This window comes from Taudactylus pleione, unplaced genomic scaffold (genome assembly GCF_031769625.1).
Source record: "Taudactylus pleione unplaced genomic scaffold, aTauple2 ptg000471l, whole genome shotgun sequence".
Lineage (NCBI taxonomy): Eukaryota > Metazoa > Chordata > Amphibia > Anura > Myobatrachidae > Taudactylus > Taudactylus pleione.
In genome coordinates, this window is record NW_028284873.1 from 5,365,048 (window position 1) to 5,392,476 (window position 27,429).

The following is a 27,429-nucleotide window of genomic DNA, read 5'->3' on the forward strand; positions in this document are numbered from 1 at the left end:
GCATTGAGTATCTGCTGCATACCAATAAACCCTTTGTTACCCATCACCTTTTTCTACCGATTAATAAACCATTTTCTACCGATTAAAAAAACATAATCTAGTTAAGTTATCTACTGTGTGGAATGACCTCCATCACGCATTGCTGACATCTATTAATGCTATTAATATCATAAATTCTGACAATAATAAGGTGCTCACACTCTAGTCCAAAGCACACTAAAAGTGAAAATTTGAAAGCCACAAATTTTCTGTAAAAAAAGGATGCATTTAACTATCAACGCATACATATTCTGCACTGATTTACAGATGTTCGTACTGAATCATGTCATCGTAACCACGCCCACCGCTTCACAATGCCATTAATGTCGGCATTGGATATCGGGGGCTAGGCCACAATGCGTGATCATGCCTGCACTCCCCCTTGCACCGTCAACCTGTCCCACACATCGCCCTCTCACTCTCCCCTGCTGTGCCGACTTGGCCGCTCTCTACACATACTAACACATAGAAATTAGGGGGAATATGCAAATTCCACACAGTTAGGGCTGTGGTGGATATCAGTCCCAAGACCTCAGTGTTTGAGGCAGTAATAATACATAAAACACACATAAATAGATTATCATAAGAGACCTTTCAATAGATTTGGTTTGTGGCATTTTTTTGCCTGCAATGCAGCAGGATGGGGTTTTTGAAACTGACGGGTATTGATGGTGGGTTCTGTTTAGTAGCAATTATATATTTTAGGGAAATCCCTAGCAAACCACTAGTTTGTAAATATTGCCACTAGTCTCTTTAATATCCCTTATTTGTAAAAACAAGAATGGATTGGGGGTAATTGCATTCCTACACTCCTTAAAGCACCTTTTTTTGTCAACCAGAAAATGTGTTTCCAATGCTCTTTACCTAGAATCATTCAGTGTTTGTATTCAAGGATTTTCTAGATACATATCTGCCATTTGGAAATTAGAAAGAAAAGAAAGCATGACATCCATACTTCCTATTTGGGCTTTTACTTTGGCATAGCACACAGCTGCTGACAACATACAACATTAATGTACCCATGTGGCTTTACAGATTGCTTTTATGCCTGATCTGTTTATTGTTTCCTTTAGGATTAGGGAGAGGAAAGAATCGGGCACCTTTGCTCTCTCCGTAGTCTATGGAAAAACTGTCTATCATTATAAGATTGACCATGACAAATCTGGGAAATATTCTATCCCTGAAGGCACTAAGTTTGATACTTTGTGGCAGGTAAGTCATATTACAGTTCATGTACAAAAATAACAAATCATCAAAAAAAACAAAGTCAAGTTATAGTCATAGTGGCTGATTCTCATTTGGGTGTAAAGGAAAAAAAGAACGCTTAACTCCCAACTCAGAAGCTGCCGTATAGTTGGTTGTTGCCTACAAATATTCATGACACCCTACACAAGATGAAGGGCCTGATTCAGAAACAGACGTAATGCCGATATCATAACAGAACCAGCGATTGTTTGCTATTGTGCATGTATGAATGCCGCACTGCGCACACGCAACACTCGTAGGAACCACTCGCAAAGTGAGTGAAAGGTAGTGCATTCTGTCAGTGTGCGTCTTTAAAACTTGCACAAGCAGGTGGAGCTTCTCCATCTGTGTATGGCCTCCTGTGTCAGCGGTTCTACGTCTCAGCCACTTTCAGTGACACGCTTGATACACTTCCATGTCGGCTTCGTCACCCCCATTACCTCCCAGGAACACCCACTATAATTCCCAGAACCTGCGTCTGGTTTTGTGGGCAGACAATCAGGGCACATGCTCAGTAGATCAGACAACTCCATGCATACTGCCACTGCGTCCACCTCTAAATCAGGGCCTTTAGCTGGATTTGCTCCTGCTCTAAATGAGGTCCTATCTAACTGCATAGATCTTTTACGTCTGTATGGCTACATTGTATTTATTGTTACTCTCTTTCTTGTATTTTGTAAAGCTAGTGGAATATCTAAAACTGAAGTGTGATGGGGTTATAACTGTCCTAAGGGAGGCCTGTCCCAATGGCAGCACATCAGCTGGTGAGTCAGAGTTACAACGTATTGCATACTGTATGACTTTTACACCATTGTTTAACACAAATGCCCTTAATACTTTGCATATGCTAAATGCCTTACCCCATATGAAGGGCGATGTAAGCTCACGTTAGGAATAACAAACTCAACAATCTAAACAAACTATCAATCTAAAAACACACTTTCCTACTCTCCCAGAATGTCCCCTCGCAGCCTCTCGCTGCCACCAGCTTCCTGAGTGAAGTGGGAGGTCCAAGCGGCTTGATGCACAATTAGCATTGAATTGTATCATCATAGTCCCGTCCACTCTTTACAATGCTGGTTATTGCTACATTGTGTAGTGGGGGGGGGGGGGATGTGAAGCCATAGCGACATCATCATGCCATCAAACCCCCAGCCTCCCCCTGCTGTGTTAAATTACAGTCTGTACCACCTTCTTTCTGTAGGTATTTGTTCTGCACCACCTTCACTTCCTAAAAATGTGAGTAAACAGTAAAACACCAGTATTTTCCATGTTACAGATTTATTTTCTTGTCTGTTTTTTAATTTTATTTTTTTATTTAGATTTAGATGAATACATTAATCCACACTCTGTCCAGTGCACACAATTCCAATTACTTGGTATATGTAATTTTGGTATTCTATAAGGGTTCTGTATTAACATTGCTCAAAAATGCAACACTGAAACGATAGAAACCAATTAACGATTAACTTTATCTGTATAGTGCTAGTAATGCAATGAAACAAAATATTTGGTTGGTGGCTATGGTTATATTATAGCTTTAGACATTTGAGCAATGTTAGTAAATAACTCTTATGTACTTTAACTGCACTTTATATTCCTTTGCTGTTATTTTTTATTTCTTAAGTATTTGCATTGTCACATTCTCTCATTTATCTATGTTCCTTTTAGTCAGACATACAGTATATACAAATACGCACCCATATCTTACTGATAATGTATTTATTTTGTAGAATATTCCTCATAAAACAGTAATAAGAAGATAATGAATAACTTGAAAAATCATAATATTTATGTTTTATTTTGGTTCGGTCTGTTTTACCCAGAGACAAGCATCAAGTAATTTTGATGGATATACCCCCGAACCTTCCATTGGTGAGAACATAAGAGAACTGATCTGTGTGTGTGTGTATGTGTTGAAGTTTGTTGCAGTTAATGGCAGATTGTCAAGACCCTTTAAGTGCAGCAAGCGAGACATTGTTGAATACAAACATAAGGAAACTGGAACTAATCAGGAGAGAAAACTATGCATGAAATGAAAAGTTTGTGTTGCACTAGAACAGTGGTGGCTAACCTTGACACTCCAGATGTTGTGGAACTACATATCCCAGCATGCCTTGCCACAGTCTTAGCATGCCCTAATAGCATATCCCAGTGCATGCTGGGATATGTAGTTCCACAACATCTGGAGTGTCAAGGTTAGCCACCAAGGCACTAGAACATGAGTCAAAAAATGCATCACGATTTATAGAGCCAGGCATCAACTACTCTGCAAAGTACTGTAGCAGCTTCCTGTCTGGAATGTAACCGATTGCTCCCTCCATGTTATACAAGTACACAGAAATGCTGTTAGATCATATTTAAGGTCAAGATTTGTTGAAAAGCTATGTAGGCCTGGGCAGCAGATTTGCAGGGTGTTTTTTTTTGTGTAAGCATTATTTGTAGTAGAGTTGAGTAATTTCCAGTGGAGGCTCCAGAGGTGGGGCACAGTGTAGTTCAAAATTCAAATAGGGGAGTCACACCAACTGTCATTTCAAACAAAGCCAAACATCGCTGGCTGGGACTCACTGGCAGTTGGTAAGACTCCTCTATTTGAATTTTGAACTGTGCTGCAGCCCCACCTCTGGAGCCTCCACTGGTCATTTCCAAATCTTAAGTTTATACAGTATAAAAATAATGTGATTTGAAACCATGAAAAGTTGAGGCAGTAGAGGGCAGCACTAAAAAAGTGGCCTAATAGGAACCAGAATGTAAATTTGTGTCTGCAGTTCTTGCAGCCAGGCCCAGGCAGACACCTAGAGCAAGAACCATATCTACTAAGCCCCGGCCGCCACTTACAACTTGTTGGCCAAGCTAACTTGTTTTGCTTGTGTTTCTATGTAGAAGAAGAACACTGGAGCATAGTCATAGGTGTGCGCAGCATATTACATTGGGGTGGGCACCACCGGAAAAACTTTTTTAGCTCTGCTTATGGGGGTGTCTAGAAATAGGCAGGGTGCAAGTCTAGCATTACCTTAAAGTCATCAATTCACTTCTTATCATAATTAAACCCAATCATTCAAATATCGTGTCCCACACAATATTCCCACATTATTCCACATCTTGCTTACCCATGACCTTGCAATCAGCTACTACTCTCTTCTACTGCAACAGATGTGTACACTTTGTACCTTCATCTCAGGCAGTTTCTTAAACTTTGTTGAAATCACATATCTCTTGTTTTTTCATCTTCCTTGTTCTAAAGAATGAGATGTCGCTCACCAGCTGTCAATGACTTCAATTTCTCAATCACATCATTGTAATTTACTGACAAAGCCAATTCTTGCTCAATGTACAACAACATGAGTGAATCAAGGCGCTGTTGGGATATAGGGCCCGATTGTGTATTGTGTGCTCGCAAGCGGCTCGATTGTTGCCCACTGCGCACGCGCCGCGTCCGGCGTGCGCGAGCCCCGCTGAGCGGCTGAACTTCAGTCACTATGGGGCTCACAATAAGACGGGGCGGCTGTCGATGTTGATTGATAGATCGCCCCTTTTTGTGGGCGGGTAGGGGGGGTGGCCGGACAAACGCAGGCGTTCTCTTAGGAATGCCTGGCGTTTGTAGGTGGGGTAACTGACATCACAACTGACGTCAGTACTGGACTTCCTGCTCTATTAGAGCAGGAAGTCCACTCGGGCTTGCGGCAGCTAGACCCTACCCCATGGTCTTGTTGCAAGCCCAATGGTCGCGATAATTGCTACACTCTCCAGCCCGCTCGCACAAGCTGTGGGTGGGCACCCACAGCTTTGCGAGTGGCCGGAGACAAAAAAAACAAAAACACCCAGATTCAGAGTAAGCGCCCGTCTGCAGCGATCGGCTCTGAATCAGGCCCATAGTACATAGTAGCAGTATACTTACAGAAGTCAGTCACACACACTGAGAGCCTGAGATAGTGCACAGTTCTTCTGACAGCTGCTGCCTGAGTCAATGCCTGCTGCCTGCCAGTGCCAAGTGAGTGCCAGTGCACCGCAATTGAAGGATGTGTAATCCTCCTAAGAGGATAAGCATGCTCCCCCACCTCCTCATAGCCTAGCACAGGAGGAGAGACAGAGCAAGCTGGTGGACGGGCATGTGCGCAGCGTGATGTCATTGCATCTCATTGAGCACATACTCAGTGTCAGAAGGCACTGGGAGGCAGAGCAACTGTGCCCATGTTTAGCCCGGTCAGTAATCAGTCCTGACCGGGCGCTGGGCACCATACTGGGGACATTACACCCCTGTGCACATGCCTATAACTGTAGTGCTTCTTTATTCAGCCATTACAAATTATACGCACTCTGGGCCTGATTCAGAGCCGGACGCACTGAACGAGCGCCTGCTCTGAGTCAGGGCTTTTTTTTTTGGAGCGTCCTCCCACCCACAGCTTATGCGAGCGTCCATGATGATGGTCGCGATGGTCAAGACCATCGTGACCGTCGGGCTTGCGACGAGACCCTGCGGTCGGGTCTCGGTGACCGCAAACCCTGGAGTGATTTTGGATCTATCAGCCAAAATCACTCCCACTGACATCACTAGTAATGTCAGTGGGGCCGGACCCAGACGGTAGGCGTTCCCATGGGAACGCCTCCGTCTGGCAGCCACGCCCCCGGCACGCCCACCAAAGGGGGCGTGCTGTCACTCAACATCAACATCGACAGCACGCCCCCTTTGGTGCATGACCCGGAGCGACAGCTTGGCTGTCGCTATCTGGGTCTCGCGCATGCGCACGACGGAGCTCCCTCCGTCGTGCGCATGCGCACTAGGGCACCATCGACCCGCTTGCAAGCGCTCAGCGCTCATGAGCGGGTCTGAATCAGGCCCTCTGTACACAGGACTACACCCACTTCCCAGCATTCCCTATAGTGTGTCATCGAATATTAAGCATATATCTAATGCAATAACATCATATCCCCTTTTCTTTTTCAATGCTACAACATAACAATGTAATATGGGCCTGATTCAGAGACAGACGCTTTGAACGTGCGCTCGCTCTGAATCAGGGCATTTTTTTTTTGTCCAGCCTCCTGGCCATTCGCTAAGCTGTGGGTGACCACCCACAGCTATTGCGAGCGGCCAGGTTGATGGTCGCGATGGTCAAGACCATCGTGACCATCGGGCTTGCGACGAGACCCTTGTTGTAGGGTCTCGTGGCCGCAAGCCCCAGAGAGCTTCCGGCTCTAACAGCCGGAAGCTCTCCCACTGACATCACTGGTGATGTCAGTGGGGCCGCCCCCAAATGGCAGGCTTTCCTTTGGGAATGCCTCCGTTTAGCCAGCCAGCCCCCCAGCCCGCCTACCAAACGGAGCGAGCTGTCAATCACCATCGACAGCTCGCCCCCTTTGGTGTGAGACCCGGAGCGACGGAGCACCCGTCACTAGCCAGGTCTCGCGTATGCGCACGACGAACAGTGGGCAAACATCAACCCGGTTGCGAGCGCTCAGCGCTTGCGACCGGGTCTGAATCAGGCCCTATGTTAATATATTAATGAGTCTCTCAGGCCTGCAAATTTCTCTTTTGGGTCTCTCATTCAGTCTGTGTTTCATCAACCATATTGGACCTTTTCATGAGACACGGTTTGACCACTATCTTCAAGATTATCATGTGTCAGATAAATGATAGTCTTCAATCAAGTTGTCTTCATGATGCTTAGGTTGAGGTAATAAACACAGATGTGTCCACATACATATATCCTCCATAAGCTACAAGTCGCGTTACACATAACTCGTGAGCTCCGTGTTACTCGGTAGTATTGAGCGTCTTTTGGTGCAACTTTTTACCTTCATTGCACCGTTGCATCTTAATCGCACCGTGATGCAAATAGAATGCAGAAACAGCTTTTGCTGATTAAAATGATGTGCAGCATGCCTATATTCTATGTGCGACTGTGGGTGCATCTTCATGCGAATTGCTACATTACAGTGTCAGCGGCTGTGCCACTGTAATATAGCATTTCGCATGCAGTAACAGCCACAGTCACATGCAGAATATAGGCATATCATTTTAATCAGCAGAAGCTGCTTGTGCATTCCATTCAAATCGATGTGCAAATAATATGCATTTGAAGATAAAAAGTCACACCAAAAGACACTTGTTGCTACCGAGTCACGCCACGGTATGATGTGACTAGAATGGGTGTTTAACGCACAAGGGGGCTAGATATATGTGGACACATCTGTACACCCAATTTCTTCTCACTTCTGTTCTATGTTCTGAGTGTATAGTATAAGATCTTAGTGCTACTTGTGCTTTGTACAGTACCTTTCTGCTTCCAAATGCCTTTCTCATGGTCTCTGAGACGGACTTGGTCACCCGATTTAAGATCAGAAAAGATTGTTGCTCTTCTATCAGGGAACAGTCTTTGTTTCACCTGTTGTGGTTCCTTACTCAATCTGATTAATATTCAGTCATGAGTTTAAAGCAGTTCATCTTATATTGAATAATGTGCTCTAATCCTCCTTTCCATCAGCATTAGTGCTGGAGAAAATCCATTGTGTAGTGGTGCACTTTGGTAAATTAAGAGACTTTTGTAGAAATCCTTTTCACCATCAGTGGCTTTATTCATTAGGTTCTGAGGATCATTGTCAGTGAACACTTCAGGTAGGATCGCCAGGTCTTGCAAAGACCATCTTCATGAAATTGATAACAGCTTTACCTCTGGGTAATTAGAGTAATCAATCATGACAATGTAAATCTTCCTATTACAATAAAAAAATATGTGCCTACCATCTGGTATGGTCTCTCTGGTACTGCTTATGGACTCTGCGGCTGAACTTGTTGCTTTGGTCTTTACGTAAGACATAATTCACATGTAGCTGTTGTCTGTGCTATTCTTGGTTCATTCTTGGCCAATACATCACTTCTCTTGCCCTCCACTTACATTCTTCTTCTCCTAAGTGTCCTTCATTTATCTTGCACAGCATACCTTTTATTACACGTGCAAGTATGACAAATCTATTGCATTTTGTGAATGATGTTGACTACAGTAAGGTCACTTTGGTACATCCAGTAATCATGAATAAACAGCAACAAGATTTTTTTTCCTGCTGGCCATTTTTTCAGAATAATTTCATCTAATATTGTGTCATCTGTCTCTTTCTATTTTTTGGGGGGGAAAAGACACTGGGAGAGAAGCTACATTCATGTCAACATATGCTTCTATCTCTTTCCCTGGACGTCCAGGACTTTAGCTTTCGTCAACAGCACCAGAAAGCATGACAGCAATGTACATGTATTTACCAGGACAGTACAGCAATTGTACATCATATTTCTGTAGTCTGATAAGCATTTGTTAAATGCTCTTGGGGCAGTAATATATTGATTTAGTCATGACTTGTGGTCAGTTTCTACTGTAAACGCTAGACCATACAAAAACTGATAACATCTCTCACATGCATAAGTGACTGCTAGGAGCTCTTTTCCTATCTGAGCATACCTTGTGTCAGCACTTCAAGTTTCAATGCTCTAGAATCTAGATGCATAGATTACAGGTTACCATGTTTCCTCATATTCTTGCAACAATACATGTCCTATGCAAAATTGCGAAGAATATTTTGAAATCCTTATTCTTTTTTGCAGGACCCAAGACTCTTATGACAAGTTGCTCTGTAATACCTGTTTTTTAATTACTGACAACTTTCTTCTTGTTCATATGACCACATTCACTCATTATCTTGGTCTAATAACCATCTAAGTGGAGCTGATTGATCTGAGAGTTGGGAAATAAACTTTCCTAAGTGATCATCTTCTGACATGTAGGATGGTTCAAATTCACTATTGTTGTTTTTTTTCCTTGGTTTAGGCTTCACACCTTGATCTGAGATCACATCACCCATAAAAGCAAGTGTTTTCATGCTAAATTCACATTTGTCCTTGTTTAGCTTTATATTTACTTTCCTGGTAAATTCTTTCACTTGTCTCAATCTAGAATTATGTTCTTCCTTTGTAGAACCCCGGATAATAATGTCATCTACCATTGTTTCATCATCTGGAATATGTTAAAAAATCATGTGTATTATTTTGTGGTATACTTCTGGAGCAGACATTATCCCATATGATAGTCAACAGAATCTGAATCGACCTTCTGGTGGATTAAATGTACACATCCTTGAGCTGGCTTCATCTAGCTTCATTTGCCAGAATTCTGAAGATGCGTTAAATTTACTGAACCAATTTCCTCCTGCAAATTGCAACATTATTTAATCTATGGTTGGTAGTTTAAAAGGTTCCTTTTCTTTATCACACCCAAGGCTTCCATGCAGTTTCTCTCCCACTGCAAATGACACTTTTCTGCAGGGGTGTATCACTGGTGGAAAATATTTATGTTTACCAAGCAGATAGCCTAAGCTTTCGAACACATCACTGTATTCTGTAAAGACTGTTTTGCACTCATCTTCTTCTTGTGATGTCACCATAAAAACTTTCTTTATCAAGTTAAGCTTCTCACTAATCTTTAATTTGACCACACATCTTTGTCTACAATCAGTAGAGATGTTTTAAACTGTTTCTCTCTATATTCCAGTGCCACAAGGCAGGTACCTTTTACAGGAATATTCTCATCAATATAGCTTGCAACTTTTACATTGGCTGGATGTATTTTAGATTTTCTAAGGAGTATTTTTACTAAAGTGAGAGTTTTTAAAAGAGATGTTGCCCATATCAACCAATCAGATTCTAGCTATTATCTTCTAGAAGGTGCTAGTTAAATGTTAAGTGGAATCTGATTGGTTGCTATGGGCAACATCTCCAATGCTAAAAACTCTCACTTTAGTAAAGATACCCCTAAAAGTTTTATAATCTTGAAAAGAAATTAAATTCACCTGCGCACCTGTATCAAGCTTAAAGGAAAAGACAACTTTATTTACTGTTAAAGGAACAATCCATCCCTTCTTGTCTGCATTGCAAAGATCAATAGAATCCACAAAAAACTCTTCAGCCTCATCTTATTTTGCAGTGTGCACTTTGATTGCCTCGCTTTTCATTTTACAGCATTTGGAAAAGTGATTACTTCTCCCATATTTCATGCAAGATTTGCCATTTTAGTATTGTGGCTGTTTCCACATCTACTACACACTTTTTGATTAGACTGTGTGTTAAGCTGCTTCATTTTATAGACTGATGTTTTTTGGCTTTATTTTCTTCACCATGTGTACAGCACCATCAGTTTCTTTGTGCAGCTGATTTGTTTGTGATGTGGTCATTTCTGAAGCCCTACACATATTCACTGCCTTGTCTGGTGTTAAATCTTGCTCTCTCACCAATCCCTTTCAATTACAGTATAAGGTATTCTACATACTGTACAATACAATCTCTAATCAGCGACTCCTTTAAATCACCAAACTCACAGGTTTTGCTGAATGTTTGCAGTTCGGTAACATACTGACCAAACCCATCTCATTTCTTCTGATTACAAGTGAAAAACATATCTTTCATATGTCACATTCTTTCTTGGTACAAAGTGCTCTCAAACCTTTGTATTATAGAGGATTAGTCCATATTCTGCCTTTCAACAAATTGAAAACTGTTGGAAAGGGCTAGCATATCCTCTCCTATCACATGGAGGAAAATGGATGTTTTCCTCATTATCGGCACCACTTGCAGTAAGGTATATATTGAACCTTAGTTTAAATATTTTGCAGTTTTTAGCCAAGTTACCAGACATTTGCATGCCTGTTGGAGGAGACACCTTATCCATGTCCAATTTATCACACATTGGGTATCACAGATTTTCAGGCTTCTGCTGGAAAGGCAGAGTAGCAATATACATGCACCATGGCACCTATTGGGCATATTGGAGACAGCACAGACCATCTACGATTATTATATAGATTAAATTCACTTCATTAAAGATGAGCTCTAGATAAGAGAATAAGAACATAAACACACCCCATATATAATCGACTAATGCCTTATCCTGCAGTTAGTGCAGGAAGCACTATTAAATTATGTACGTTAGATGTCCAGGGTCTGTTCATCATCCCTTCCTACAAAAATGGGTGAATGATAAAGTTTTCCCTACTTTTGTAAAAATTAAGGGTCAGGGCTAGTTATTAAGCATGTAATGCAGGAGATATCTCCTGCTTACAATTCCCCACTGATAATTTCCATGGACCCCATACTTTAGTATGCTGGGATAACACCGGCTTCTGGAAGGCAGGGAGGGGTTTTTTGGACAGACGCAGTGCGGAAATCCTAATGGATACCTCAGCTGTATGGGGAAAAGTATCACTTTTCCAAAGAGCTGACTCCGCAAGAAAAACTGGTTTTTTTAAGTTATACTTTTTTTAATGAGGCATGATTAATGCCTACAAAAGATTTTTTTTAACTTGCAGCAAGTTTAAAACATAATTATTAGAGATGTGCGGGTTCGGTTTACTCGGATATGTTCAGATCTCAAAAGCGGCATCTTATTGTCTATCGGCTATCACGTGTTTTGGATAGCTAATAAAGTAAATCCAAACTAACCCGAAAACATGCGATAATTTTGGGGAAAAGAACCGAGTAAAACAGGACCCGCACATCTCTAATAATTATCACTAGTGATAATTATGTAATGATGAATAGGGCCCTAGGACTTCAACAATCCTGGTTAATTTCCCCTTGCCAAAGCCATTCCAGCTATTTCTCCACACAGGTTGGACTGTTATTTCCAAGTCATTAATCTAACATTATAATAATGCTGAATATGGAGAAGTTAATGTACCACCGCGCTCTAATGTTTTCAGCAGCTCAATTGAAATAATAAGTGAAATAGAATAATATATTGAGCACTATGTGTGTTATAAATAATGATAACGTGGCACCTGTGGAAATAAAAATTGGTTAAAACAACTTTGTTTATAGCTCCTTTTGGAGAATGTGGTGAGTTCCTTCGTGGAATGAACTGGCACTTCCGCCCGCAAAAATAGATGTTAACTATCTCTCCCTACCTTACCCTTTCTGAGAGCGGCCAGTCTCAGGAAGGGTAAGGTAGGGAGAGATAGTTAACAGCTATTTTTGCGGGCGGAAGTGCCAGTCCATTCCACGAAGGAACTCACCACATTCTCCAAAAGGAGCTATAAACAAAGTTGTTTTAACCAATTCTTATTTCCACAGGTGCCACGTTATCATTATTTAGAACACACATAGCGCTCAATATTTTCTTCTATTATAATAATGCTGCATTAAGTACGGTATTATTTTAACATTCTCCAGGTGTTTATCCCTAAAGAAGAAGGCCTGCTGTCCATCACTCCTCATAGCGATTGTAGAATGATAGACTTGTGGATCATGTCTGGGTGAATTACATTATCACAAAGCCAAGGAAGGTGGAATCCTTCTCATTCTTTACAAACACTACAATAAATATTTGGGTCAGTTTTGTGCACTTACAAAGGCAAATATTGTAATTGCAAGTGTTCCAATAACAGAAAATACCAGAAATTTAGACTTTAACATCAAGAAAAATTTTATTTGAATATTTAATAACTTCAGAAATTGCCACCTGAGATTACCCTTTATTTTATTTTGTGAAGAAATCTCTTACATTACCTATCAGGTGGTGCGAAATCCCGGCTCTTACCTATGGACACCAGTGTATATGACAGTCCATACAGTGACCCCGAGGAAGTGAAAGAACGCAAAGTCTTTCTCCAAAGAGAGTTACTTTTAATTGATGAAGTTGAGTTGGGTGCTGGAAACTTTGCATTCGTTAAGAAAGGGGTCTACAAGATGAAAAGGTAAGTTCAAAGGGAAGTAAAACTTACTAATATTAACTACTCAGGGCCAGAATGACCATTTCACTCACCTTGTCAGCTGAAGCACAGCTGGCTGCTTTCACATCCCATATACCACATCAGTTAAGTGGTTAAGGTTTGTGGGGGCCCCTACTAATAAAATTGCCAAGGCCCCCAGCAGCCACTACTATATCCCTTACCTTGTCTCCTGGCTCCCCATTGACTGGCAAGGTCGCAGCATACTACATGTCCACGACAATTGTGGGAACTGATGCAGGATTTTGAGTGGGGGGTGAGAGAGCGAGAGAGAAGGAGAGAGAGAGTTAAAGAGGGAGAAAGAGAGGGAGGGGGGCGAGGTAAAGAGGAAGAGAAGGAAGGAAGGAGAGAGACAGAGGGAGAGAGAGGGAAAGAGTGAGGGAGAGGGAAAGAGAAAGTTGTATGGGCTCTTACATCCCCTCCCTTTCCAGTTCATTATAGTAGAACAGAACATCACAGGATTCAACTTCTTTTATTTATTTTTACTTTAATTTAACAATGTACTGAGCTGCACAAAACTATTAAAATCTAGTGCAAGAATTGGCACCTGAAGGCACGGAGGGCTGTGTACAACCTGTTGCCCAACACTGTAATAGTGCTGCAAAGAAGGTAATCATTTAGCTGCCATATCAGCCAGGACAGATTTTATTTATCTTGCAATACTTTGAGACAGACTTGTAATATCCATATATATTATATATTCATGAAATAAGTAATTGCTAAGGATTACTCTGAAGTACATTTTTGCAACACTGTTTGAAACGGACTCAGTATGATTTCCGTTCAAATACCGACAGCGGCATCCCGGGAGCAGTGAAATTCCCGATTGTCGAGAGGTAAGTAGTCACTAACCTATTCTCCCCCGTAACCCTGACCTAAACTCCCGGGGGGGGTGTGCCTAACCCCAGGAACCCTAAACCTAACTCTCCCCCCCGCGGCTGTCCAGGCCCGGCTTACCTTCGATCGGTAAGTCGGGTGTCGGGCTCCCGGCATAGGTAAAATGACAGGCGTCAGTATTTCGATGCCTGTCATTTAGCCCTTGCCGGGATTAGACAGTCGGGAAGCCGATGGTCGGGATTCCATCCATCGGCTTCCCGACTGCTTCATGTTTGAAACTACAGCAATAATTGGACAACACCAACCCCTGTTTGTCTGTTGTTCCCCACACTCATTCATTGCAAGCAGCATGACACTAATGATCTTGTCATTGTAATAACAGCAAGATGACTGAACTACACTGGGCTAGCAGCATTCTGAATGACTGCTGACTGCAGGAGGAAGGGTACTCACATTAAGCACCCCTTCTGCACTTAGTGTTTCAGACTGACTATCTGACGTATCGGTAGGCGTCAGGAGCTGGCTGATGGCCAGGAGGTTAGGTGAGAATTATGTCTGAGTAGCTGCTAGAATAGTCCAATCCTAGCTATCTTCTCTAGAAACAAATATCAAACTTCCAATATCTGTTATGCTTCTACTTAACTAATATAAACAAACAAAAAGAGAAATAAATCAGGCACTCAGGTAAAGATTCTAACACTAATCAATGCTAACAACACTAGCACCCAACAATATGGGGTGTGCAAAATCCCAGATAGCAAGAATTGGAAAAACAATTATGTGGCACTGAGTGGACTAAGTATAGATAAGTGTGCCAATATATTAATTAATGAAGTATAAAAAAGACCAGTATATAATAAACATTTAATATAAAAATATAATAATGAAATTTCACTCCAATGAGTGGATAAACAATAAAAAACAAGCATGTACTATATGATAGAAAGCATTTAAAATACGTATCAACTTGTGCAATCAAGGCAAACGATGGTTCTAACTTCAATGAATGTTAAAAACCGTTACCATTGATAACTTCCCAATGGTTCTATATATTTAAAATTCAATTGTACATTCTAGAATTTTGACGTTTTACTGAAATAATATATGATTTGTCAGACGCCAAATTGATGTGGCCATCAAGATACTAAAGATGGAGAATGAAAATCAAACATTGGTGAAGGATGAGATGATGAAAGAAGCAGAAATCATGCATCAGCTGGACAATCCATACATCGTCAGAATGATAGGGGTGTGCAAGGCAGAGTGCCTCATGCTGGTTATGGAAATGGCATCAGCTGGACCCCTCAACAAGTTCCTATCATCAAAGAAGTAAGTGACATAAGAAGAGTAATCTTCAACATGTGGCATAGAGATTGATAGAAAAGCCGATTCAGTATGGTAGAACTGATAATTACACCATAACGTGTATATACTGTACCATGCAAGTTTTTACTATATAATTCCTTATAGAGTATACGTATGCAATTTTAAGTAGTTTTCTGGAAAATGGAAACATTACAAATACATTAAATTAAATATAAGTACAGATACAGGGAGCTTTACATAAAACAATGAGCCCCCTTTAACTGTAAACAGCAAATAAGCTACCACAAAGACCTGAAACATAATTTAAATTCATCTTATCCCATTTTACATTATATTAACTTATACATTTATTACCCACAAACAGAAAACACACTTCTAGAAATACAGTATAAAAACAGCACAACGCTGCTCCCTGGTGGAGTCTCTCATCATTTACCCCATGCAAAACCACCATGCAAGATGTAACCTGGGTCCTTCTCCTCTTTGCTTGCAATGTCAGGGTGTTCCTTGTAAAGCTCAGTTTTCTGGAGCAATGTGAAATACTGGAATGAGTTGGAGGAAGTGCATTTTTAGGGCCATTGCCGCTGTGTGTAGGGAACATGACTATTTCCAAGGACTTCATTTTTGTGGAGTTTGCTAAATGCATTTTTCCGTTCATTCAATCACAAAAATGGTATGATTATTATGTAATTCATTTTTTTAGATTGCTAACTGCAAAATAGAGAATGTATACAGTAGGGATGTGCAGGCTCGGATAGGTTCGAGTTTGCACGTGGAGTTCGGATTTTTCCCTCCAAAAAAACGGAACTCAGAACGAGGCAAAACGTCATCTTACATGGACGAACATCATCATTCCTGGTCTTTTGTCCAGGAATGATGATGTTCGTCCATGTAAGATGACGTTTTGCCTCGTTCTGAGTTCCGTTTTTTTGGAGGGAAAAATCCGAACTCCACGTGCAAACTCGAACCTATCCGAGCCTGCACATCCCTAGTATACAGTAGGTATAAACAAGATACCTGAAAGGGAGCAGCTAAAAAGTATATTTTGCTTCCTCACCCATATTTCAGGGTCTTGGAGGTGTTATTAATAAGTATGCATCAGGGCTGAAACTAGGAGTTTGCGATTGGTGCCCTCACCGAGGGTACAGAGCCCTGGGGGCGCCACCATTGCTGCCCCATGGCATCTGCATTTGGCTTGCCAGGTGTTTGGAACAGCATCCTGCAGTCAGTAGTGCTGCTGCAGAGCTGCCGGGAACATCCAAAGAACATTCAAGATACATTCCTAACAGCCTGTAGACCCGCCTGGAGGGTCCTAAGGACGTTCCGCCTGGGCAGTGGTCTACTTCCTGCCACCGGTGGCCTCTCCCCCATGACATGACATCATGACCTCACGTGTTTGGGGGTACCTGGTCTATAGATCTACAGTAAAAAAGTAGACAATGTCTAGAGAGACACCAGATGTTAGACAGGCAATAGGTCGACAGGGACAAAAGGTTGACAGGTACAATAGGTTGACACACTAAAGGTAGATATATAAGAAGGTCAACAAGTACAAATGGTCGATAGGGTCAAAAGGTCGACATGAAAATGGTCGACGTGAAAGTGGTCGACACATGATTTTTTGTTTCTTTAAGGTTAGGTTTAGGGTTAGGATTAGGCACTTACCGGAGGGTTAGGGTTAGGCACTAGAAGGGACGGTTAGTGTCAGGCACCTACCCCGACGGTTAGAGTTAAGCACCAGGAGGTAGGGTTAGGAACCAAGGGGAGGGTTAGGGTGAAGATTAGGGTTAGAAAAAAAAACATGTGTCGACCATTTTCATGTCGACCATCTTACATGTCTACCTTTAGTGTGTCGACCTATTGTCCCTGTCAACCTTTTGCCCATGTCGACCTATTGCCTGTCTAACATCTGCTGTCTATCTAGACATTGTCTACCTTTTTACTGTAGATCTATCAATCCATAACCGTTTGGGGGACAGAGCTGGTACAGGGTGGCACAGAGCCCTGCTCCAGCCCTGATGTGCATTTTCAAACATACTGATATATAAACATCTCACTGATTTCTAAATCAATGGAAGTCTTCTTCCCGCAGTATTCCAAATGGAGATAACGAGTAATACTTCTGACTCTCCATAATCTGGCTACAATGCTTATGAATCATCTGTGGGGAAAAGCAATACACAAACAGCCTAGCAGAAGCACTTAGATAGTGCATATGATGTCATCGTCATCAACACATATATATATATATATATATATATATATATACACATACACTAGGCCTCCATCCCCACAAATTCATATGCCTCTTTAGATGCATATTTGTGGATATCTTACTAGGTGCACACATCCATACTGTACTCAAATTATTCTTCTGTTCCACCTCAGGCATACAGTAAATGTCTGTGAGTCTCAGATTTAGCTAAAACATGTTCAGCCTATTTATTTATGGCTGACTGCTAAAAAAAAATGCTTCATGTGTTTTCCCATCTGATACTTCTATTAATATTAATAATATTTGCTTGTTCCTCCACCTACTGTATTATACTCAAGACTCCTGACCATACCTTGCAGATGTCTCACTTTACTGGATGTTGCCACCCAATGCACTATGCACAATCTGATTTTTCCAGAAAAGACTATGTTTTATTCCAATTATTAAAACTTTGTATTATTTTCTTTGTAGAATATGTGTTGTGTTTTGTATTTTTTAAAAAACTGTTTATTTGCCTCTTCTGCAGGGATGAAGTACCAGTCAATAATATTGTAGAGCTAATGCACCAAGTGTCCTTGGGAATGAAGTATCTTGAAGAACATAATTTTGTGCATCGTGACCTGGCTGCTCGTAATGTTCTCCTGGTGAATCAACATTATGCAAAGATCAGTGACTTTGGTCTCTCTAAGGCTCTGGCAATAGACGATAGTTATTATAAGGTAATAATACTTGGAAATACTAGACAATACTGGAGTGATTCACTAAGTAGTCACAACCTTTGTCATACAGTTTGTACCTACATTGATACTAATATCATTAGTGTTCATTTGTATTCATTTACAGTCAATTTTATAAAGGAACATATCAACATTTTCAATATTTTTATTTTTCATCAATATTGTCCAAAGGTTGCACGGAGCTGGTTGTCTAAACTTAGTGATACAGCAGCAGAACCAACACAGCAGTTTAATATCAGATACAATACCTATATAATATAGATAAATATAAGTGAAGTCCTTTTGTGCAACACACAGAAATCAAATGGTGGCAGTAATAGTGGCAAGTTCCTTTTAAAAAGTAGATACTAATGATGTTGAAAAAACTGAATCAAGAACAGATAGAGGTCTTGTCAGTGTGTGAAAACAATGTGACAGTGGGAATTGTATTGCATCCTTCATAGATAGAGTGTGTGGTAAATGTGCAGTTTAATCACCTGTAGTTCGGTCTAGGGAAAATTCGGACATTTGGATATCAATTGAAGCCTAGAAAATATTTCTGTGTACTGAATGTATTCTCATGCATTAAGCATCTGAGACGCTCCGAGATGAGAATAGTACAGTATTTTTCTTTCAATTTTGTGTCTTAATTGGATCGCAGATGCAGTGAAAGGCTGCTTACAGTGTGCTAGAGACAGTAGGCTGTGACTTTAACCACACAGAAATTGGTATAACACACGTACAAAGTCGCAGATGAAGCACACCAGAACTTGGTGTGAGGAAAAGCAGCTGCTTGTATCAGTTGTCATTTCTACGCAGATTCAGGTTCAGTCGCACACAGTTGTACAAATGTTACTCAATGTAAATACACATTTTAAGCAAAAAATATGCTTGGTGCGGCCGATTGAGACATGGCACGCCGAGAGGGGCTATTTGGTGCAACTTGAGCCACAGTATAAAAGGACACATCTGTATTAGAGGACATGACGAGAAAGGTAAAAAAACCTTTTTCATTGTAATTTTTTTAAATGTATTTTGTCTTTGGGTTCAGTGGTGTTCTTCATCACTGACTCACTGTTGACAGTATTGACAATGTCATCATCATATTCCTCATCATTCATGTCATGAAGATCATCATCATTCAGTATTAGAGATGCTAATTTGGAATGATAAAGTTGTGTTCATGTTAAGTTTAAGTAATGCTCATTTAATACATAAAAATTAATTAAAAGTCAAAACAAACATTTTTTTAAAAATGCCCTATATTAAAGTTAGATGGCGAGGACCAAGATAGGCAAAAAAAGAAAGATAAAACATCTCAGTTTTGATTAAAAAATCATTCTTTATTTGCATAAAGATAGAAAAAACATTCATACATACATGACATTCACATGCACTGTGTCACAGCACAGCCAAATCACAATACACCACAAAACATGAATCTTTCATACATTATAGATTATAGTACATTACTAGACATATGGTATAAGATATCCTACACTATACATCATGTACTGCACTATTCACTAATTACTTTAACAAAACAACAGTTAACAAGGTCAATGAGTGTGATGGGGAAAAGGGTGAGGGAGTAGAGCACATGCCCAAAGCTTTATTGAAGGACAGACACATAAGGAAAGGGTGAATAAATAGAAAAAACTATCAACAAAACATCAAGCAATGTGAAAAGAGGGGTGGGGTGGGAGTCACAGGTCCAGACCTTAGTTGAACAGTTACATGTGAGGAGAAGGGAAGAAGAAGAAGAAGAAGAAGGGGGGGTTTAATCCTCTTCTTCCTCAGGATTGTCCATGTTGGAATATACACTCTGTGATGTCATTTGTATATATATTAAAGTATGAGCTGTGATAGAGTTATCACTGTCAAATTGGGTATTTAAACCTGCCCAGATATTAGAACAGGTTGGGTGCGGGATCCTGGTGGTTGGGATGCCAGCAGTCAGAATACTGACAGCACATCCTGACAGTCAGAATCCCAACACAAGTAGGTAAGTGGCCTAATCCTACCCCACCCTAACTCTCCCCATAACCTTTACCCACCTTTCATGTAGCCTAACTCTAATCCACCTCCCTGTAGCCTAACCCTAACCCTTCCCCCTTGCAGCCTAGCCCTAACCCTCCTCATAATACCTAACACTAACCCCTAACCCTAAACGTAACCCTCCCCCTAAAGCCAATACTTACCGTCGGGATGCCGGCGGTCAGGATTATGTAGCCGAGATTCTGACTACTGTCAGTGTTCCAGCACCAGTATTGTGAGCGCCGGCATGCCTACCACCGGGATGGTGACTACATCTTGTTATAAGAGCATCCTTTCAGATTTTTGCACTGAGTCGATTCATCAAAGGATGCGAGACTTGGTACATCAACTTTCTCACAAGAATCTCTTTACATGTCTTAAGACCTGGGTCATTATGAAAAAAACACATGACATAGGACTTAAAGCTAGGAACAAGTATAGGGTGACAAAATGTAGTCATTATTTTGCAAGATTTTGTACAGCCTTGGGTCATTGCAAAGGCAATGAAGACATTGATCTACCAGGCCAACATACTTTGCAGAATCACTTGCTTCTGTCATATTTTCTTTCAGCTTCTCTAAATGATTTTCAAGTAGTTTAAGTAGGGGTATGACTTGTCTCAACTGGCAGTTTCACAGATCTTTTTGTGTGTTACACGTTCAAATGGCTTTAGTAGCTTGCATACAACTGAAGGAATTATCCAATGTGCTGCAGTAAGGTAACATGACCCCCCTCTCCTTATTTCATGGTTAGATGTGAAGTTCTTGATGGCTTGCTACTGTTCCTCCAGTCGCTCAAGCACATAAAGTATGGAATTCCACCTCATTAATACTTGTTGCTTTAGCTAATGATATGGCAGGTAATATTAATTTTGCAGATGGTACAATTCTCTACAGGCCATTATAGAATGCCGATATAGCCCCAAAATTTTACGGGCCATAGGGATCATCTTCTGCACAGACCTGTCTTTTTTGAAGAAATTCTGAATCACCAAGTTTATTGTGTGGGCAAACATGGAATGTGTTTCAATTTGCCTCTTCAGATTGCATACACAATGTTGGCTCCATTATCAGAGTAGAGTGTTTGTGGGGTGAACCATTTGAATATAACATTACAAAGTTTATTCAACAAGTTTACACTGTGTCTGTGAAGTCAACAAGCACTGCTGTGCTGACAGAATGAGGATGAGGATGAAGATGGTGATGCTGTTAATACTGGTGCTGCTGCTGAGGGCGATACACCTGCCCAGTGAGCTGTTACGGTTATGTATCCTTTTGTTGACCAGTGCTGCTTGTCCACATATGCATACAGTAGATTGGTTGATAGAAGGTACAATTTTCTTTTCAAGGGAAGTAATGACTTTAGCTTTGACCTCCTTGTATAGCTGTGGGATTGTTGTTTGGGATAGTGTATTGAAATGGTAGTGTGGGTACTAGACCTCTACTAACCAGCTGAAACCTGTTTATTTATTGCAAATAATGAATGCAGATCCAGTGCCAACATGTCTGTCATGGCTTTGGTGATCCTCTGTGCAAAAGTGTGATGGCTGTTGTAATTGCTTCCTCTTTGAAATTATAGTTTGACAGACAATTGCTAAAAACCAGCAGGTTTTCCTTCCTGAGTTCAAAATCTACCCCCAACAGCAGCTTCCACAGCATCCAGACTTTCTTCTTGGGAATTCTGGGTTGTATTATTGTAGTCAGATTGCATTTGACCTAGTAATACAGATCTGCTTACTGTTCCTTAGGAGGACAATGATAAGGGTGTTGGCGGTGAACATTGCATGAGGAATTTAACCATTCTGCTAGAAGCTGTTACTGGACTGCTTATTGTACGTGATTTGGCTTTTTGGGATGAAACACTTGCATGATTACTCTGCAAAGGACATATAAGTGAGAAACTGTCTAGATGATTAAAAGAGGTTGGGTACAAGATGCCGGTGCTGGGGATCCCGGCAGTCAGAATCCCGATGCAGGCACCCCGACCCAAGGTTAGGATACCTACTCTTGTCAGTCAGTATCCTAACCCTCCCCCTCTCCCTACCCCTCCCTCCTCAGTGCCTTAATCTGACCTCAGCCACTAGTACCTAAACCTAACCTCCCCCTTAGTGCCTAACCCTAACCCTCCCCCTAGTGCCTAACCCTAAACCCTAACCCTTCCCTTTACCCCAGTACTTACCATCAGGATGTTGGTGGTCGGGATGCCGGCGCCGGGATTCTGACAGGTGCCAGCATTTTAAGTGCCGGCATCCTGTCTGTCAGGATATTGACCGCATATAAGTCCTACCTCAACTTATTTTGGTTTCACAAAAGCTGCAGATGGCTTGACACAAAATGTCTGGGTTGGGGTAGAAATAGTTCTACATCTGAGAGGTGGCTTTATTAGCCAGGCATAACAATGCAGTTATCATGGGTATGAAGTGGGAACACTGGTGTGTGCCTTACTTGGAGACATTCATCAACATCGTTATCTTTTCCAAGTACTGTATTCATCATCATTATAATCCTCATTGTTGTATACAAAATATCACCATCATCCTTTTGCAGATTAACAACATCAAAATTTCCATCCTCTGTTTCTAAATCTTCCTCAATACTACTCATCCCCACATTTTCAAATGATTTGAAAATTGTGGGAGTATGTTGCTCAATTATTATCACTATTTCAAAATGTGAAACACATAGTGCTCATGGACAACCTTGGACTCTCCTTTGGATTCTTTCTTCTGTGGGCGGGGTGCAGGAGAGTTTCCTACTCTCTCAGAAGTCTTTGAGACTCCTCAAGTATTTGTGAGTCTCCAGAGCATTTTGGGAGAGTAGGCAAGTAAGGTCACCCCTTAATTAATTACAATGTGCTCATTATTCTCTGAAAATACTGCCAGTTCTATCTTAAATTATGACATTACTGTGACATCAGGACTGTGTGCTTTTCTAGTCAAATTTGTACTTTTCAATTACTTTATTACATACAGTATGTCAAAATGTCTTTATAAATTCTCTGTCCCGTATAAATTGGGGGCAGCACTATGTGTACTATTTGGTACTAGCTCCTTTGGAGAATGATGCTGGGCAGTAATATCATAGTCCAGCACCACTCTCCCAGTCCATCACTGCCATTTAGCAGAATCGCATGTAAGAAGCAGCTTCTCCCCTTAGTGGCAGTCACACCATATGGGAGCAACCCAGGAACATGTCACTCATTTAGGTGGGCTTTAACTATTAGGCATACTAAGTGACTATCTAGTTTTGCCTAAAGGTTGCACTGGCCCTCTCTAGGTGGAATTCTCTCACACAATAATGGCTGCTCCAACAACCAATATGGTCAGATCCTGTAATTGTTCTAGTGCAGTTTAAAAAACAAAAGCAATCTAATTACTTGCCATTTTATATTATTGCAGTGCTGTTTCCATGTATGGTAGTGCTTTCCAAGGAACACTAGATGACACTAATGCATATGGCAAAAGCTGTCAGTATTGCATATCTGATTATTCCCAACTGTTCAGAGCACGTGAACAAATATAAATGACCAGTTTAATTTACTCAGTTATAATTCTTACAGGTAATGTGAATAAATTGTTTGTTATACCGAATACAGTCATGAGGATATAAAATATGACCCAACATATCCTATTTCACCCATAACACTATATTTTGCTCCTGTTTTTCAGTTCAAATTTAATATGCATTACCAAGACTTTAGATTAAGTCACCAATCATAAAATTGTTTTCAGCTTCAAGGTAATTTTATTGGCAAAGTAGTGATAAAAACAGGGAGCAGGACATTTTGTCCCAGGTGAAATGTTGGAAAATACTTGTATATTAATATATACTAGCTGAAGTACCTGGTGTTGACCAGGTTCAAATCTTCAAGTTACTAAGTTTTATTAGGATCCAACTGGACCTCGCTGTCACGGCCAGGGTATTTCAGCATGGTGCTAGGCGAGTGTTACCTGTGAGGTCGTTGTGGCGCGGGCTGTCTGGTGGCAGAGCTGGTGTCTGGCGGGGGGCTTTGGCTGTGCACGTTGTTGTGCGGGCCTGTTGTCACTCTGCGCTGGTAAGGCCTGGCGGCGTCTCCGTTCCGTTTGGCATGGGCGCCGCCATCTTGCCTTCTGGCCATGTGATGCGGCTGGCCAATCCTGGTGAGTCACATGTTCCCTCCGGGCCAGTAACAGCACGGCATGGTGTATTTAGGAAGGGTCAGTGCCTTCCTTCTTTGCTAGTGCAACGTGTATCTCAACCTAGCTGAGAGGGAGTTCTCTGTGCTTATCCTATTCCTGTGAATTCGCTGTCTGCCAGTGTGCCTGTCAGCTCCTAGCTTCCGCTGGACTACCCCGCTTCCTCCATCACCCTTGCCCATACCTGAGTGCCTGAGCCTGCTGACATCCTGCTCATTTGCCTTAGTTCACTACCTGCATACCTGGCTTATTATTTCCTGCATCACTACCTGCATACCTGCTTGATTATTTTCAGTCTCACTACCTGCACACCTGGACAGCTCTAATTGTTTCTACTTGGACATTAACCCATTACTCCCACCACAGAACTCTTGTGCACATTTATATATTCCTGGACTTTTATTTACTGCCATATTTTATGTCTGCTCAAGCACTTATTAAAAAACCTAGTTTTTACTCAAACCCACTTCTGTGATCGCTCCTGCTACCACCCCGGGTCCACAAACAACCCAGAATATAACACTCGCATTGGTTTCATCACAATCAGTGTAGGAATGTATCTTCAAGTTATTAAGTTTTATTATGTGATGTCATCCAAATCCACCCAGTGCAAGGTCCAGAACAAGCTCCCTGGGTTAAAGTTCTGTCTGGTGCACTCCACAATGAGGTCTGATTGGGCCCCAACCATTCCATAAGGCATTACAGACAATTGTCACCCCTCTGTGGAATTTTCATCCAAATCCATTAAGTAGAAGGCCCAGAACAGGCTTCCCAAGTCAAAGTTCTACCCAGCGTACACCAATGGAAGGTCTGACCGGGATCTGGACCCCTAGTATGTCTTCTGGGATCCAATGTTACTACTCTGTGAAGTTTTCATCCAAATCCATCCAGTGGAAGACTCAGAACAGGTCCCCCAGGTCAAAGTTCTGCCCAGCGTACACCAACGGGAGGTCCGACCGAGATCCTAACCCCCCTAAAACCTGTCCAGAATTCCAACTGGACCACCTTGCATTGGTTTCATCCCAATCGGTGCAGGGGTGTATCTTCAAGTTATTACGTTTTTTTATGCGATGCTGTCCAAATCCATCCAGTGCAAGGCCCAGAACAGGCTCCATGGGTCAAAGTTCTGCCCGGCGCACTCCACCGTGAGGTCTGACCGGGGCCCCTACCACTCCATTAGGCATCGCAAACCAATTGTCACCCCTCTGTGAAGTTTTCATTCAAATCCATCCAGTTGAAGGCCCAGAACAGGCTCCCCGAGTCAAAGCTCTGCCCAGTATACACCAACAACCCCCTAAAACTTGGACAGGATCCAACTGGACTTAATCCCAATCAGTGCAGGGGTGTCCAAATGCATAACTGGACAAACAAACAAACAGCCCAATGAATTTTATATATAAGATACCGTAAAGTTCTCAATTCTATTACACACTTTTACGGTTTGCACTGGGAGCTAGATTGTCAAGAAACAGTCCTGCCCCATTCCTTTAGGTCTTTCTCAGAATGCCCTCTGTGAGGCAATTCTCTCCCTACCCCATTCTTAAGTGATGTACTGTGACATCACAGTGCTAAACTCCTAGCCTGTCACTGACCCAGAGGAATATTGCTTAGCAGCATCACTACAAAATTCTGGAAGTTATTGCATCCAACAAGTAAGCAAATTCTAAAATTATTAATTGAGAAAAACTGCCCAGCTTACAGATACAATATATATATATATATATATATATATATATATACAGTCAGGTGCATAAATATTGGGACATTGACAGAATTTTCATATTTTGGCCTCTATTCACCACCACAATGGCTTTGAAATGAAACAAACAAGATGTGCTTTAACTGCAGACTTTCAGATTTAATTTGAGGGTAATTACATCCAAATCAGGTGAACGGTGTAGGAATTACAATGGTTTCTATATGTGACTCCCACTTTTTAAGGGGCCAAAAGTAATGGGACTGTCAACTCAAAAGCTATTTCATGGACAGGTGTGGGCTATTCCCTTGTTATTTCATTATCAATTAAGCAGGTAAAAGGTCTGGAGTTGATTCTAGGTGTGACATTTGCATATGGAATCAGTTGCTGTCGACTCTCAATATGAGATCCAAAGAGCTGTCACTATTAGTGAAGCAAGCCATCATTAGGCTGAAAAATCAAAACAAACACATCAAAGAGATAGCAAAAACATTAGGTGTGGCCAAATCAACTGTTTGGAACATTCTTAAAAAGAAAGAACGCACCGAAGAGCTCAGCAACACCAAAAGACCCGGAAGACCATGGAAAACAACTGTGGTCGATGACAGAAGAATTATTTCCCTGATGAAGAAAAACCCCTTCACAACAGTTACCCAAATCAAGAACACTCTCCAGGAGGTAGGTGTATATGTGTGTGAAAGTCAACAATCAAGAGAAGACTTCACAAGAGTGAATATATAGGGTTCACCACAAGATGTAAACCATTGGTGAGCCACAAAACAGGAAGACCAGATTAGAGTTTGCCTAACAACAACTAAAAAAGCCATTACAGTTCTGGAACAACATCCTATGGACAGATGAGACAAAGATCAATTTGTACCAAAGTGATGTGAAGAGAAGAGTATGGAGAAGGAAAGGAACTGCTCATGATCCAAAACATACCACCTCATCAGTGAAGCATGGTGGTGGTAGTGTCATGGCGTGGGCATGTATGGCTGCCAATGGAACTGGTTCCCTTGTATTTATTGATGATGTGACTGCTGACAAAAGCAGCAGAATGAATTCTGAAGTGTTTTGGGCGATATTATATGCTCATATTCAGAAAAATGCTTCAGAACTCATTGGACAGCGATTCAGAGTGCAGATGGACAATGACCCGAAGCATACTGCAAAAGCAACCAAAGAGTTTTTTAAGGCTAAAAAGTGGAATGTTATGCAATGGCCAAGTCAAAATCCCCTGACCTGAATCCGATTGAGCATGCATTTCACTTGATGAAGACAAAACTGAAGGGAAAATGCCCCAAGAACAAGCAGGAACTGAAGACATTTGCAGTAGAGGCCTGGCAGAGCATCACCAGGGATGAAACCCAGCGTCTGG

The 27,429-nt window shown here is 41.4% G+C and overlaps 1 protein-coding gene across 1 annotated transcript in view; it reads left to right on the forward strand.

The window, feature by feature from the left end:
• Positions 1 to 27,429, forward strand: part of ZAP70 (zeta chain of T cell receptor associated protein kinase 70) — a 107,387-nt gene that overhangs the window by 46,510 nt on the left and 33,448 nt on the right. The window contains exons 4-10 of the mRNA XM_088448894.1: positions 1,113 to 1,251; positions 1,967 to 2,048; positions 2,489 to 2,523; positions 3,111 to 3,159; positions 12,837 to 13,017; positions 15,004 to 15,216; positions 17,955 to 18,147. Of these exons, the coding sequence (XP_088305020.1) occupies positions 1,113 to 1,251; positions 1,967 to 2,048; positions 2,489 to 2,523; positions 3,111 to 3,159; positions 12,837 to 13,017; positions 15,004 to 15,216; positions 17,955 to 18,147 (892 nt within the window). The remainder of the gene's footprint in view (positions 1 to 1,112; positions 1,252 to 1,966; positions 2,049 to 2,488; positions 2,524 to 3,110; positions 3,160 to 12,836; positions 13,018 to 15,003; positions 15,217 to 17,954; positions 18,148 to 27,429) is intronic.